Genomic DNA, 13816 nt, shown 5'->3' with positions numbered 1-13816 from the left:
TATTTTACAAATATAGTCACATAATGCACAACCTTGGTATTGCTATCAAGGATCAACTACTGTAATTGCGAGAAAAGACAACAATATATAGGTTTTATTCTGCTGTAATCATTATACAAGTAGACAGTAATTAGAATTTTTAGAAAATAAGGAAAGTTAAGGTCAACAACATTTTGAAAGAAAATATTATTGATAACAAACATGTGGTTTATGGTTGACCCAACAGAGGATCAAATAGAATAAGTAAGAACGAATGAAAATAATTAAAAGAACTGTTTCCAAAATCAAACATACATCTATCATTAGTGCCTAAATAATTGATGACTATAATGATCCCAAGTGGATGAAACAGGAAGAATGAATAAATTCTAGAAGGAAACAGATACAAGTGTGTGTTTCTTGTTATGCATTTGTAAAATTAATGGCTCATGAGAAATAAAAAGGAGAATAGAGAAAAGTAAAAAGTAAAGGAAAAAAAAAAGTTAGAAAATCAATTTTTCATATTGGTTACCCAATATTTCTAAAAATGCACACTTCAATTTTATCCTTTACTAATATACCAAGGGCTGCTATTACAATGATACTGAAATTACAGTTAACAATATTAAAAGTTTCATTCTAAGCTAATTGGCAACCTATTTCTTTTGACTTATCTTCGATGTTACTTTTGTAATGCACTGAATATTATCAATCATCAAAAGCTATTATCAGTTTGTGTATATAAAAATCATATTTTTAGTTAGGTCGCCACATCTATTGGTCCACTGATTGGCTATCTCAGTGTACTTGGGGTGGGGGGATTATTCTTATTTATACAAAACTCACTTTAAATTCCTAGTTCATTCTCCCAGATCTCTGGTCAAGGGCCTATCTATAGGAATAGGTACAGCAATCCTGAACAACCTGAGCTGATCTATTTTTATAACTTTTTCCTTTACTTTTTACTTTTCTATATTCTTTTCATTTCTCGTGAACCATTAGTTTTATAAAGATATAATGAGGAGAGATATCCTTCCTTTATTAATTTCTCTCCTTCACAAGGTTTAGCACCCTTTATTTTGCTACTTTGCTCATTCTTTATTTCCTTTTCTATGCTGGCTGTGTGTACTATGAATTTAATTAAACATTAACAACACACAACTATTTCTGTTTTCTTCTAGAATTTGTTGATTCCTCCTATTTTCTGCTTCTGAGATCCCTATGGTTTGCTTTTTAGTTTAGGCGCTAATAATTTCCCACATTTTTTGATGTATGTGTAACATTGGGAATAGTAAGTTCTTTTTTATTTTTTTCATTCATTTTTACTTATTCTATTTAATCCACTATTGGGTCAACCATAAACTGCATGTTTTTTTTATTAAGAATATTTACTTTCAAAATATTGTTGTCCTTAACTTTCCTTATTTGCTAAATTCTAAATTCAAATACTAATTACCGTCTACTTGCATAATGATTACATCAGAATAAAGCCTATATATTGCTGTCTTTTCTCGAAATTTCAATGATTGATCCTTGATAGCAATACCAAGGTTGTGCATCATATGACAATATGGTTTGGCTTTGTTGGGTCAGCCATAAACTATATGCTTGTTATTAATAGCATTTTCTTTCATAAGTATTTCTGGTCTTAACCTTCCTTATTTGTATAATTTTATATCAGAAACAGAGGCCTATATGTTGCTGTCTTTTCTTGCAATTTTGGTAGTTAACCACAACCTTGATAAGGTTGTGCGTTATAAGACAATGTTTTGTGTGCAATGTAGATTTCTTGCTCTTTACCACTTTTATAAAGCCTTTTTTTATTTATATATTCATTATGGTCATAGGGTCTTTTTGCTTTGCGATGGCTCTTGTCCATAAAACTGCTTTTCTCATATGCTTTATTTTTTCACAATACGCGGCTTATTCTTCTATTCCTTATTGTCAGAGAGAGAGAGAGAGAGAGTAAAATTGCTTTAGATTCTAAATTTAAAATATCATTAGCGAGTAATAAAGTGACACATATGATAGTAATACCACAATATGCAAAAAATGGAATGTAAAGACAGGAATCTATGTAAATGTACAAAAATAATTAAAAGTTTAATTACAGTCTTTACTCATTGATAAGCACTTCAACTGGACAATGCACACGGGCAATAACACCTAACAACGTATAAACATTTATGAACTGATAGGTGTTGGTCACATTCTACAGACCTTTAGTGGTCTTTTTAATGTGCATCATATAAGTCTATTTCTAAACTTCTCACACACACCCAACACAAAATATACATATACTTTCTACATGAGAAAAACAATCTATAATGGCAGTCCCCAACTTTTCAGTTTATACACTCCTTGGTCTCAGTGTGAAGTGTCACATAACCTTCCCCCCCCTTCCATACATATTGTTTCTGTGCTCACCACCTTAGGAACAGAACTGAAAAATCACACTGATAAATTCCCAATAATCCCACCATCAAGTTGTGAAGAAAGCAGACTACATATTGATGCAACACTTGCTGGTTTCTGAGTCAGGCAGTGAATCAAAGTGCTAAGCACTTGTATGCCTGCTAAAATGAATACAAGCACCAACTGCAGCTGCCACTTATAGCACATAAGGAAAGTTAATTTATTATAAATGTCATTGTTTAATGCTTATATATAAATGTTAGATGTACAGGTGACCCCCGCGTAATGCTGATAATTCGTTCCAGAAAAACACAGCGCTAAGTGAATACATGCTAAACGAGCGCTGCATTCCCATAAGGTAACATATGTATTTGTGAGTTGTGGTCAGTGCCATAGGATATTTCCTAATCAATAATAAATGGTAGTGAAAAGATGCACAAATGTCAATCAAAATATTTAATATTTAAATATTTGTACATATAAAATATGCTGCATTAAATACGTATATAATTACGTGGTAACTACTTACGTATCAAAATTAAACTTAAAATTCCAATTAAAATCATGAAAAATGTGCTGATTTTGGGTTGAACTTTGGCCCTCTTCCAAATAAACTAAAAGGGGTATTAATTTTAAATCCCCAACAGCTGTTGTTGTTATTTGGTTTTTAGGAGCATTAGCAACTAAGGCCATATTGCTCCGGGATATGCGGTGGTCATTCCCTGAATGACCTTTCGGCATCCTCCGTATTTGGTGGTGACGGGCTCGAACCCCGGTCTAATCAAGAAGCGTGTGCTACGCACTGCTGCTCCTTCCCACCTGGCTACGGAGGCGCCTCCCCAACAGCGTTACCACCCAACAATAAAGTCAACCAATCCTTTGCTGCTTTGAAACCTGGCATGTTTTTTTCTTCTTAAAATATGAAACTTCTTTTAGGCATTCGTTTCCACAAAAGTCCTGCTTCATCTGTTAAAAACTTGTTGAGAAGTATAACACATAATACCCCTCTTCAATAATTTTAACAAGTTCTTTTTTGAAAGTTTCGGCTCCTTGATCTGCACTTGTGGCTTCTCCCTGGATTCCTGGATTTTTAATCTATTCTTACTAGTTTTAAATGGTTCCACATTTTTTTTTTTTTTTTTTTTTTTTTAGGCGTTTTTTTCAGATAATCATATTGGCTAATCTCTCTCTCTCTCTCTCTCTCTCTCTCTCTCTCTTATAATATTTAACTTAACTGAATTCTGCATTGGATATTATCTTCAATAAAATTAGTTAAAGTCTCTCCATTTCAATCCTAATAGCCGGCCTAGTGCAGTGGAACAGGTATCTTTCCCACTGCTAAAATTAATTCTTTATTTTTTTATAATTGTTCTTACAGTTAAACTTGCAAGTCCTAAATTATGGCACACGTCTGCTTGTCGTTGACCAGAATCGATTCACTTCAAAATGTCTAATTTAATTTTTAAATTCAGTCTTTTTCTTACATTTATAGTCCTCGTACTGTGCCCAGACATTGCTTTTTCATTCTTATGGGCCATTATTAACTCTTCGAAAATGTAACTGCATTGGTTGCATTAATTACGATACAACGTTCAAGTAAACTGTCCGTTATGCACAATATCTAATACTGCACTGAGTGATTAATAGACTTCAGATAAATGCATATAACGCAAATATTACAAGCAATATACTTGATCATTTTTGAAAATGTTGATCTCGGAACTACATAACAAGCTGTACTGCAATTAAATTAGTCTGCGATAAAATTTCACTGAGCATGGGAAAATTTCTCAAGTCAGCGTGCGAAATGTTTTAATGCTGTTTTGCTATTCATTTTCAAGCTACTGACTCCATCAAATGAAACGATTTCGTTAAATATGCCAAAAATGCAATCTGTAAAAGAGCATTATAGTCAGATATAGGTTATAATATAAGAACAGTGTTATAGCAAATCAGCGTAAAGCGAACCACGTTATAATGGGGGCCTGCTGTACACTTATTATTGTAATTTTTCACATACCCACTGGTGAGGCTTCGCACACTCTCTGGTGTGGGAAGGGGTATTTACGGATCCTTGGATGGGAACTGCTGGTTATAATATCCAAATTTTATTCAAAGGGCAAGGTTTGAATAAAACAATAATTATTTCTAACCTTTACATATATCAGAAACCACTTGTAAAAAGTAAAAAAAAAAAAAAAAAGAAAAAAAAAAAGCTTAAGATAATAATTACCTCACAAACATTTGCCATTTCTGGATGAACACTCTGAATGTGGTTGCGACGAGGTCCTGGCTGAACAAAAAGAAGACCACAGTGTTGACACTGGTACTGGTGACTTTCAGTTTCCATATGTTTCACAAAAGTAGCATAGAGGCCAAACCAATTATGGCATACCTTACACCGATAGTTTCGTGGTTCAGTTCTATTATATTTTTCCTTAAAATACAAATTAAACTATATATATATATATATATTACACAGATACAGGATGGTTACAAATAAACTTTGTCACATCATAGTGGTTCAGTTATATTATATTTTTCCTTAAAATACAAATTAAACTATATATATATATATATTACACAGATACAGGATGGTTACAAATAAACTTTGTCACATCATAGTGGAATATCTTAGTTATAGTATGTCGTTATAATTTAGTATATGCAAAATTCTGGAAGTAGGTAATAAAAGTGTATCAAGATTCTGAGGTCATGGCTACCACTCTACAGATCTGTTCTTATCCAAATTTTGGAATACAAACCAGAACACTGATAGGAAAGAAATGCTGAGGTGCCATTCATATCAACATTCAGAGGAAAGAAATGAGGTGACACTTAGGGAATATCAGAAATCATATACGTAGGATTTGTTGTGAACCATGCCCAGGTTAAATCTACAGCAGTGAAGGACTAGTGCAAATGGGTGAACACACTCAGGCAATATCTGGCCTTACCGATTGTATAACAGAATTTCACAAGTTTTTAAATAACATGGCCCATCCTGAATAGAATGGAATACAGCTTGTTGTTCCACTACCATGGAGCTATTATGTCACATTACATGCAATAACTCATCTCATAAATCCAGCACTTTCGGAAAATGGTGCATTATATAAATAAAAAAAACTAAACAAAAACAGTAATCTAGAACGTATTCTGTAAGTGCCGTTATTGTTATGTGTTAAGTACAAGGCAGCTAGGGCCAGGAAGCCTCTGTCTTTGTGCATTCTTTGGTTTGTCTGCTTGTTTTCTGGACAAAATGCCAGTTTCTAAAAGATAAAAGCATGCAACCCTCACTTGAAACTGACTAATTTGGCCACAGTATTATGGAGGGGGTGGGGGGACAGAGCCTAAGAAATTTCTCCATCTCATGGCATTCAAATCCAAGCCTTTTCCACATGGCATGGAAGATTTTTTTTTTTTGATTTGGTAGTTGTTGGCGCATCGGCTTCTGTGGCCATATTGCACCTCCCAAGGTTTTTGCAGTACTTTGATCCAAGCCCGAGGCGGGAATCGAACCCGCGACCTTTGGGTTGCCGGGCAGGTACTTTACCCACTCGGCTAGCCCGGTCGGCCTGGCATGGAAGAATGGTGATCATAATCACTATGCTAGTCGTGAGGACACCACTGCTGCACCTTACTGAGTGCTGTTATTTTGACAATTGTAAGTACAGTAGAACCTCAATAAATCCAGACAAACGGCCTATGGTAATATAATTTATAGTAAAGCCCGAGTGTTACTTCAATGTCTGAACTGAAGCTATGATATGATCCCAGAAATTGCTCTGCTCTGGCAAGTATTGTCACTGTGAATGCATTTTTTGATTGCCGGTTTAGCATACTGTTCACCTTAGGACACTTTCCCTTTGCAAAAATTATCTTGAGATAAGGTTGCCAAAGCAAAAAACTTTCTGTTGCCAAGAAAGTTTTTTGAGCCTTAAAATTTTTTGCACCTTAAGTATAAAAAAAAAATAATAATAAATAAAATAAAAATAAGCTCACTTTTCAAGTTTATATGATGCACAGCTTGAATGACTGGTTGTCAGTCATAATTACATTACTTCCAAAGAAAGAAATATATATCAGAGTTTATCAATGAACTGTTCATATCAGAGTATATCAATGAACTGTTCATATCAGAGTATATCAATGAACTGTTCATATCAGAGTATGAGTTTGATTCTGAAGCAGCGTCAAATGTAATTATCCTGTATATGAGGCCAAGGCTGGGGAGAAAATTTCACTCACCAAAATGATGAAAAAAAGTTCATAACGAACAAAAGCCCAGAAATTATTTCCTGCTGAATTATAGTCACTTATGGTGACATCGTCAGCAGGGCTATTCAATTTTATTCAATCTCATTACAGATTTTTATGGATATGACACATTCTTTAAATGCTAAAATGTCAGATATGCATTTCAGCATTTGCTGTATGGCTGTTCAAACGGTAATGGCAGGGAAGTCAGGTGCCTCTATCAGGAAGCATACCCTGTATAACAATGTGCTGACACGAAAATGTTTGAGGCCACTGGTTGTAGTCTCAGAGAAAATGGATCATATGCCCCTGTGAATGCTGATTGGGGGAGGGCTGCCTGAGTACCTGAGTTAGAAGAATGGTTCTGAATCAAACTGAAGAGAATTCAGACACCAGCATGAGAAGTTTAGTGTAAATGTTTCACTGGCAACAGTCTGAAGAATGCTTCATGAGCAGCACTTAGATCCTTATCATCCACACACTCTGTTTCCCAAACAATTTTATAGCATGCATTGCATTCTGATAATGGTTTATGCAGCAATGTGTTGACTCTCAATTCACTTAATTTCATTTGTTATTTTTACGGATAGGGTGCAGTCTGCCAGGGACGGTATTGCTCAATTTTCATAATCAACACTTGTGGGCAGAAGAAAATCTCCAGACTCATTCAATCCCAGCATCAGCAATGATTCACTAACAATATTTGGGTTAGTATCGATGGTGATTATATGATTGGTCCTCATGTATTGCTATGAAGACAAATGTCGTTTATGCATGATTGGGTAGCCCACATTTCAGAATTACCTTGAGAGTTGGTCAATACCTATTTCACTTCATTTCATTCGTTCTCTTTACAGATGAGAAGCAGTTGGCTAAGGAGAGTACAGTCGGTCCTCGTATAACACGTGTTTACATTACACGAATTCGATCATACACGATTTATAAACAGGGGAACGTTATCTTATATAACACGAACCGAATTCGCTTATGCACGATTCGCCTTTGTGTTTACGAGAAATGGCAGTCGAACGTGGAATCACCCCAACTGAACGCAACACGATAGGAATGAAGAAGATTCTGAAATGTATTTATGTGTTTTATATCAGTGAAGGGGAAACACATTTCACCATAATAACATAAAAACCCACACAATTCCAGCTATCGATAATTTGCAATTGCAATTAGATCGAGTTTACGACCAGTTTATTACAGATTCCACTAGCAGAAATGCAACTGGAAATTGTTTTATGGTAGTAATCCCCAGAAATGTGCTTTAGTAAAATGTGAGGTGTTAATAGTGTATCTCGGCCTTTATGGTGTTGTTTATTCAGTTGCTACACGCGCGCAGCTTTGTTTATGTGTATTAAGCGTGCCTCCTCGTTTTGTAATTGTGCTTTAAAAATGAGTAAAATACTTAAAAGGTGTGAAAAGGAAGCGTCCTGGCGAAGACACTGCAGATTCAGAGAGAGAAAAAAAAAAGCAATATCGATAAACAGAGGCGGGACTGGGTCAAAAATTCTTACCCGGGAAAATTTATAGTGGCCTCACACTACGGTTTATGGCCAAAATCACACCGGCCTCCGGCCCACCGGGATTTCCCGGATAAGGCTTATGGCCAGTCTGCCTCTGTCGATAGAGAAAAAATATGAAATTGTGAAACGCTTTGAGCGAAATGAAAGACCATGTGATATTGCAGGTGCTACAGACCTAAATGAGGAAACCCCGAAAATTACAAAGAATGCAGAGAAAATAAAAACAACTCAAAGTGTAATTAAAATCCATTAGATTAAGACACAAGAATTGGAAGAGATGGAACGGCTGTCTTTTCTATCTGTTTTTCGATTTTCTATCTGTTTGGATAGAAAATCAAACAAAAAACTAGTTTGCTTACGATAGAAGCAAAAGCATTAGCAATATTTTATTACATAATAAAATACGCAAGGATTTTATTACGACTTACGTATTATAATTTATACTTACGTATTATAAAATACGTAAGTATTTTATTCGTAAAAAATACTTTTTTAGTATTAAAAAAATACTAAAAATACTTTATTATAATATAATAAATAATAAAAAAATAAATATTTTTTATTATTTATATTATAATAAAAAATATATATATTATTTTTTATTACGTATTTTAATCGTTATAAAATACGTAAGTATTTTATAACGATTAAAATTACCCGATTATTTATTGTGTTTGGTAATGTTTTGGTTCCAAATGTGTGTTCAATCTTGGGTGGTCGGCACCTAACCCCACTTTTCCCATAGGGCCTGTTGTTTATATTGCATGATTTTGCATCACACGAGGGTTTCTAGGAACACAACTATCGTGCTATACGAGGACAGACTGCACTGTTGATTTTCATAATCAACATCTGTTGATAGAAGAAAATCCTCACAGAATCATTCAGTCTCAGCATCAACAATTCACAATCATTATCCTGACTATTGAATAATTCAAGGTAGATCAACTGCATGGTCTCTGTACTCACCAGACCTCGAATCTCGTGGATTTTTATATATATATATAAAATCATGCTACACAAAATGGAATTTACAGATTAAATAAACTAACCACCAAAAGTTAAATTGGAACCTTATTTTTGACATTTATATTACTTGTATCTTCAATTTGGTGATAAAATATTTTTAAAATTTTGACAGTTTTTAAGAATGTGTATTGGTAAATGTTAGGAGTTAGTATTATAATTATAAGTTTAATATTCTTTTTAAAAAAATCCATATGTAAGGCAGGCAGTACTTTAAACCTTATCTGTCAGCATGCTAGGTCAGGTCAACTCGTATACTATCTTTGCTATCGTGCTTTGGAATCCATCAAAAATTGTATAATCTTTCTACAGTAGCTGATGATTTCTATAATTTACCACTAACATTTTTATACAATACCGGGTCTCAGTAATGCAACAAGGGTCATGTCCCTGTCTTTCCAGATTTAGAGGGTCTACTATACATAGAACCCAGTATATATATATATATATATCTATATATATATATATATCTGATAATTAAAATAAATGATATTTAAAATAAAAAACATCAGCCAGTAGTACGGCAAAAATGCAGAGCGAAACGAAACGCAAAATAATATAAAATAAACTAACAGGGAAGGGAAAGTAGAAATAATAAGACAAAAAGGTAGTCAATAATCCCCTGTATAATTTAGTCATTAAACCCAATTAATAAAAACGATGTAAATTTAAAATAATGCCAATTATATATAATTTAGCGGTACCCCCCTCGAAGGTACCAGTTCCAAAAGACGTGAAATATCACCAAAAAGGGGTTAAAGAAACTACAAAAACTAAAATATCTGTTAGTTTATTTTATATTATTTTGCGTTTCGTTTCGCTCTGCATTTTTGCCGTACTACTGGCTGATGTTTTTTATTTTAAATATCATTTATTTTAATTATCAGATATAATTAGGCTTCATGTGGAGGATGTGCATTTGCTGCCTCTAATGATAGCTGCATATTCATATTTATTTATTTTTATTACTTTTGCCTAACTTTTACATCACATTATATATATATATATATATACAATAAAACCTTAACTATTTCAACCCTTTCTGGGCTATCTGCCTTTTCTATCCTTGAGAAATACTCATTTACTTTGATGAAAGGCTTCACTGAAGCTGACTTAACGGCATATAGATAAAAGTATGCATTATAATTTATTTCTAGCTACATGCAATTATACTCTCAAAATGCACTGACAATGCAAATGAATTAGAGAAATTAACTAGCAGTTCTCTGTGTATATTCCAAGACCACCTGTTGCAAATTCAGACACAATAAAAATTCTGCTACAGCATTACATAATTTAGTTGGATTTAATCTCACTTTAGTTTGAGTAACGCGAGCAGAAAATACTATTATGAACCACGAGCTTTCATGCATAACTACAGTAAAAAATGCACCAGTCATTATTTTATATCAGTAAACTGAAAACAGGAAATTTTTTTTTTTAAAAATACTACTAATATTTTAAAAAAAATACTTAAAAATATCCACAAATTCAAAAAAAATCAGGATTTTTTTTTTTGTCAAGAGGGAAGGAGTGAAAGAAAGAGGAGATGGCTGATCTCATCAATCAATCCATCCATCCATCCACTCCATGTAAGCTATCCACCCCAAATCCCCAAACTAAACCTTATACATCCAAGTGTGGGCCATTCATACTGGTTGAATAGCACTGGCATATATTATTGTAATGAAAAAGTTTAATGTTATATGCCTGAAACTTGTACACAGCCACTTTTATATATATTGTGATAATGAAATTATCCATTAAAACACTTTAAAGCTACTTTCTGGGACCCTCCTCAAATTCTTTCACAAGATCTTGCTCCTAAACAGATATGAACAAAGATAAAATTTTGCCAATCCATGGATACTTAGCACAAAGCTGATCCAAATAATTTCACACTTGTAACAATGGGCAAATCATGGATTCCAATTTGCAGAAAAGCATAACAAAAAACTACCAAAATATCATCAAAAATATATTTCAATCCCTTTCCTTTATAAACAACTGACAGAATTGTCCCTATTCCCACAATGGGATCTACAGCGTTAGGAGAAAATAAAATAATTTTTTTATCAGGCTGGTTTTGCACTAGGCTTTTTTGAACTTCTAATTTGCACATACACAAGCATAATGAGGATATATATATATATATATAGGCTAACTAGTAATTTAAAATAAGTAACCAGATAAAACTAAATGTTGTGGTCACTCTCTGGGAACTTTTGTCAGTGGTCAATTACCAACGATGAAGTTCACAGAGAGGGTGGGCAATGAGTCATTTAATTCCAAAATACTTTCATTAAATACATTAATCAAGAAATTCTCTATAAACTGATGAAAGCAAAGACTAACCTGCACTCGCATATATGTGTTGGCATGTTCTGGACTAATGAGATGATCCCTCATTTCTTCAGCATCACCAAATACCTTATCACACATACTACAAAAGTTGTCAGATTTTTGGTTGTGTCGTTGAGTGTGTCGCTGAAAGGCTAAATGATTTTTAAAAGTATGCTGACAGCTACTCAAAATACACTGAAACCTCTTTTCTTGTTTATGCATGTTATGCATATGAAGATAATAGAGTGCATAATTTTTGATAACTGCATCACAATCAAAGCAAAAATGTCCTAATTTGCTAGGGAAGCCCAATGCAGCTAACTGACTATCAGTAGGTATATCTTCCATAGTTAATTCTTTGGGAATTGCAGTATTTTGTCCATGCTTATTTTGAGTGACAACAGGAATAACTGAAAATTGTTCTAATGGCTGGCTATTACTTTCAACCTTTTCGTGACTCATTTCATGAATGGGATCATTATTTAATCCATTATCTTTTGGATCTTCTGCTGCAATCTTTTGCACAGCAATTTCTTGTTCATTACCTTCTGGGTTTTCAGAATTTTCAATTTCCAAGGGCACAGGTGCATTTTCGTGTGATTCAAATATCTCTGCATTTTGAGATTCTTGGTTGTTTTCTATAATCTGATTTCCTTCATTCTTTACCACAATTTCTGTGTCCTTAATATCACTATTATTTTTTATTGATTGTTCACCTTCAGTGTTAATAAGAATCTGATCATCACTGGGATTTTCTTCAGTTGGTACGATGTCAACATTTTCTATTGATTCAATTTTATCTTCTATAGTGTTATGAATATTTTCTTTCTCCTCTAAGCTTAGCTGCTCTACTTCTTTCACTTTTTCCTGTTGTTGAACTGAATTTGATATCTCTTCAGGTTTTACAATTTCTACACTTTCTGTAATTCCACCTATATCTTCTAAATTTGTTTCTGTTTGCATGATCAGTTGCCCCTGTCTTTCATCACTATTCATAGAGTAGTCATCCTCGATGCTCTCCACAATCACTGCCATTTCTTTCCCATTTTTGATTTCTTCGCCACACGATTCTGTATGAGATGATATCACTACTTGCAAATGACCACTAGAACTAAATTCTTCAATAGCCTTGTCCGATAATTCTTCATCAGCAGAAGGCTCAATAGCTAGTTCTGGAGTAAAAATAAAAGCCCATTGAATTAAAATGAAATTAAAATATGCACATTTATTTAGAAAGAGAATATATAAAGTATAAGAAAATGCAAAACTATATTTAGAATGATATTTTTATTAACAGTATACAATAAAATTAATATTCACTGCAGTGTATATTTATAATATTTGAATATCACGCAAGCATGCACTGTTAGAAATAAGAAATAATATAATGAGTTGTTCAAAAAAAAACAGCTACAAAGTGTTTGTAAAAACCTATAGATAGCAGAAAAACTTAGGACTCATCTGTCGGAAATGAAGGTTGGACTGGCCAAGTAAGAACATAGTAATTTCTATACTGAAACAGAATTCGGTTGGTAAGCAAGAAAATGTATAGTATGTGGATATACAGGTTACTAAAATCTATGTCACTAAAAAGGCTATTCATCAGTTCACCAGATATTTCTGCTGGGAAGTGTCCCGTTTTCTTCAGAGGTGGAAAGGGTTATAAGTAAGAAGAGATTGCTTAGCATTAAGATGATGTTCAAACATGATGTTTTGTCAATGATATACAGGAATTTTTCTAGCAGAGATAAGGAGGTGATTATTCCTTGCCTCATTTTAGGAAGGATGTAGAGCTGCTGGAAGGAGTACAGAGAAGGGTAACAAGACTGGTGAATGAAACAACGGGTTGCTCTTACAGAGAAAGGCTTAAGTTCTGCAAATTGCAGTGCCTGGAGACTAGGCACCTGTGAAGTGATCTGAATGAAGTGTATAAGGCCTTGAATGGTTTGAGCAAGCTCAATGCTGATGGGATTCTTCCTCTTGCTCAGATTAGTTGCCTGAGGGGACATAAATTCAAACTGAAGAAAGACAGTTGTAGAATAGATGTGCGGAAATTTGTCTTTAGCCAGCGGGTGGTTGATTGCTGGAACAAACTTCCATCTGTCACTGTAGAAGTTTACAGCTAAAATAAATTCAAGGCAGAACTGGACAAACATTTGGAGTTAATGGATGAAAAGTGAAGTTTTTTTTTCTTTTCTGGTTGATGCTATATAAGCTTGCTTTCTTGCATCATATGCCTTTGCTAATATCAGTTTAAACCC

General features: G+C 33.8%; 1 protein-coding gene across 1 annotated transcript in view; it reads right to left on the bottom strand.

The window, feature by feature from the left end:
- The window catches only part of LOC150079443 (uncharacterized), a 227911-nt gene that overhangs the window by 45396 nt on the left and 168699 nt on the right, over nucleotides 1–13816 (bottom strand). Inside the window, exons 15-16 of the mRNA XM_090383422.1 lie at nucleotides 11568–12727; nucleotides 4628–4831 (exon numbers count right to left, since the gene is read on the bottom strand). Coding sequence (XP_090239548.1) covers nucleotides 4628–4831; nucleotides 11568–12727 — 1364 coding nt within the window. The remainder of the gene's footprint in view (nucleotides 1–4627; nucleotides 4832–11567; nucleotides 12728–13816) is intronic.

Source organism: Mastigoproctus giganteus, chromosome 10 (assembly GCF_048544385.1).
Source record: "Mastigoproctus giganteus isolate SK-2022 chromosome 10, ASM4854438v1, whole genome shotgun sequence".
Classification (NCBI taxonomy): Eukaryota; Metazoa; Arthropoda; class Arachnida; order Uropygi; family Thelyphonidae; genus Mastigoproctus; species Mastigoproctus giganteus.
Note: the sequence above shows the minus strand (reverse complement) of the source record. Positions and strands in the feature narration are given on the sequence as shown.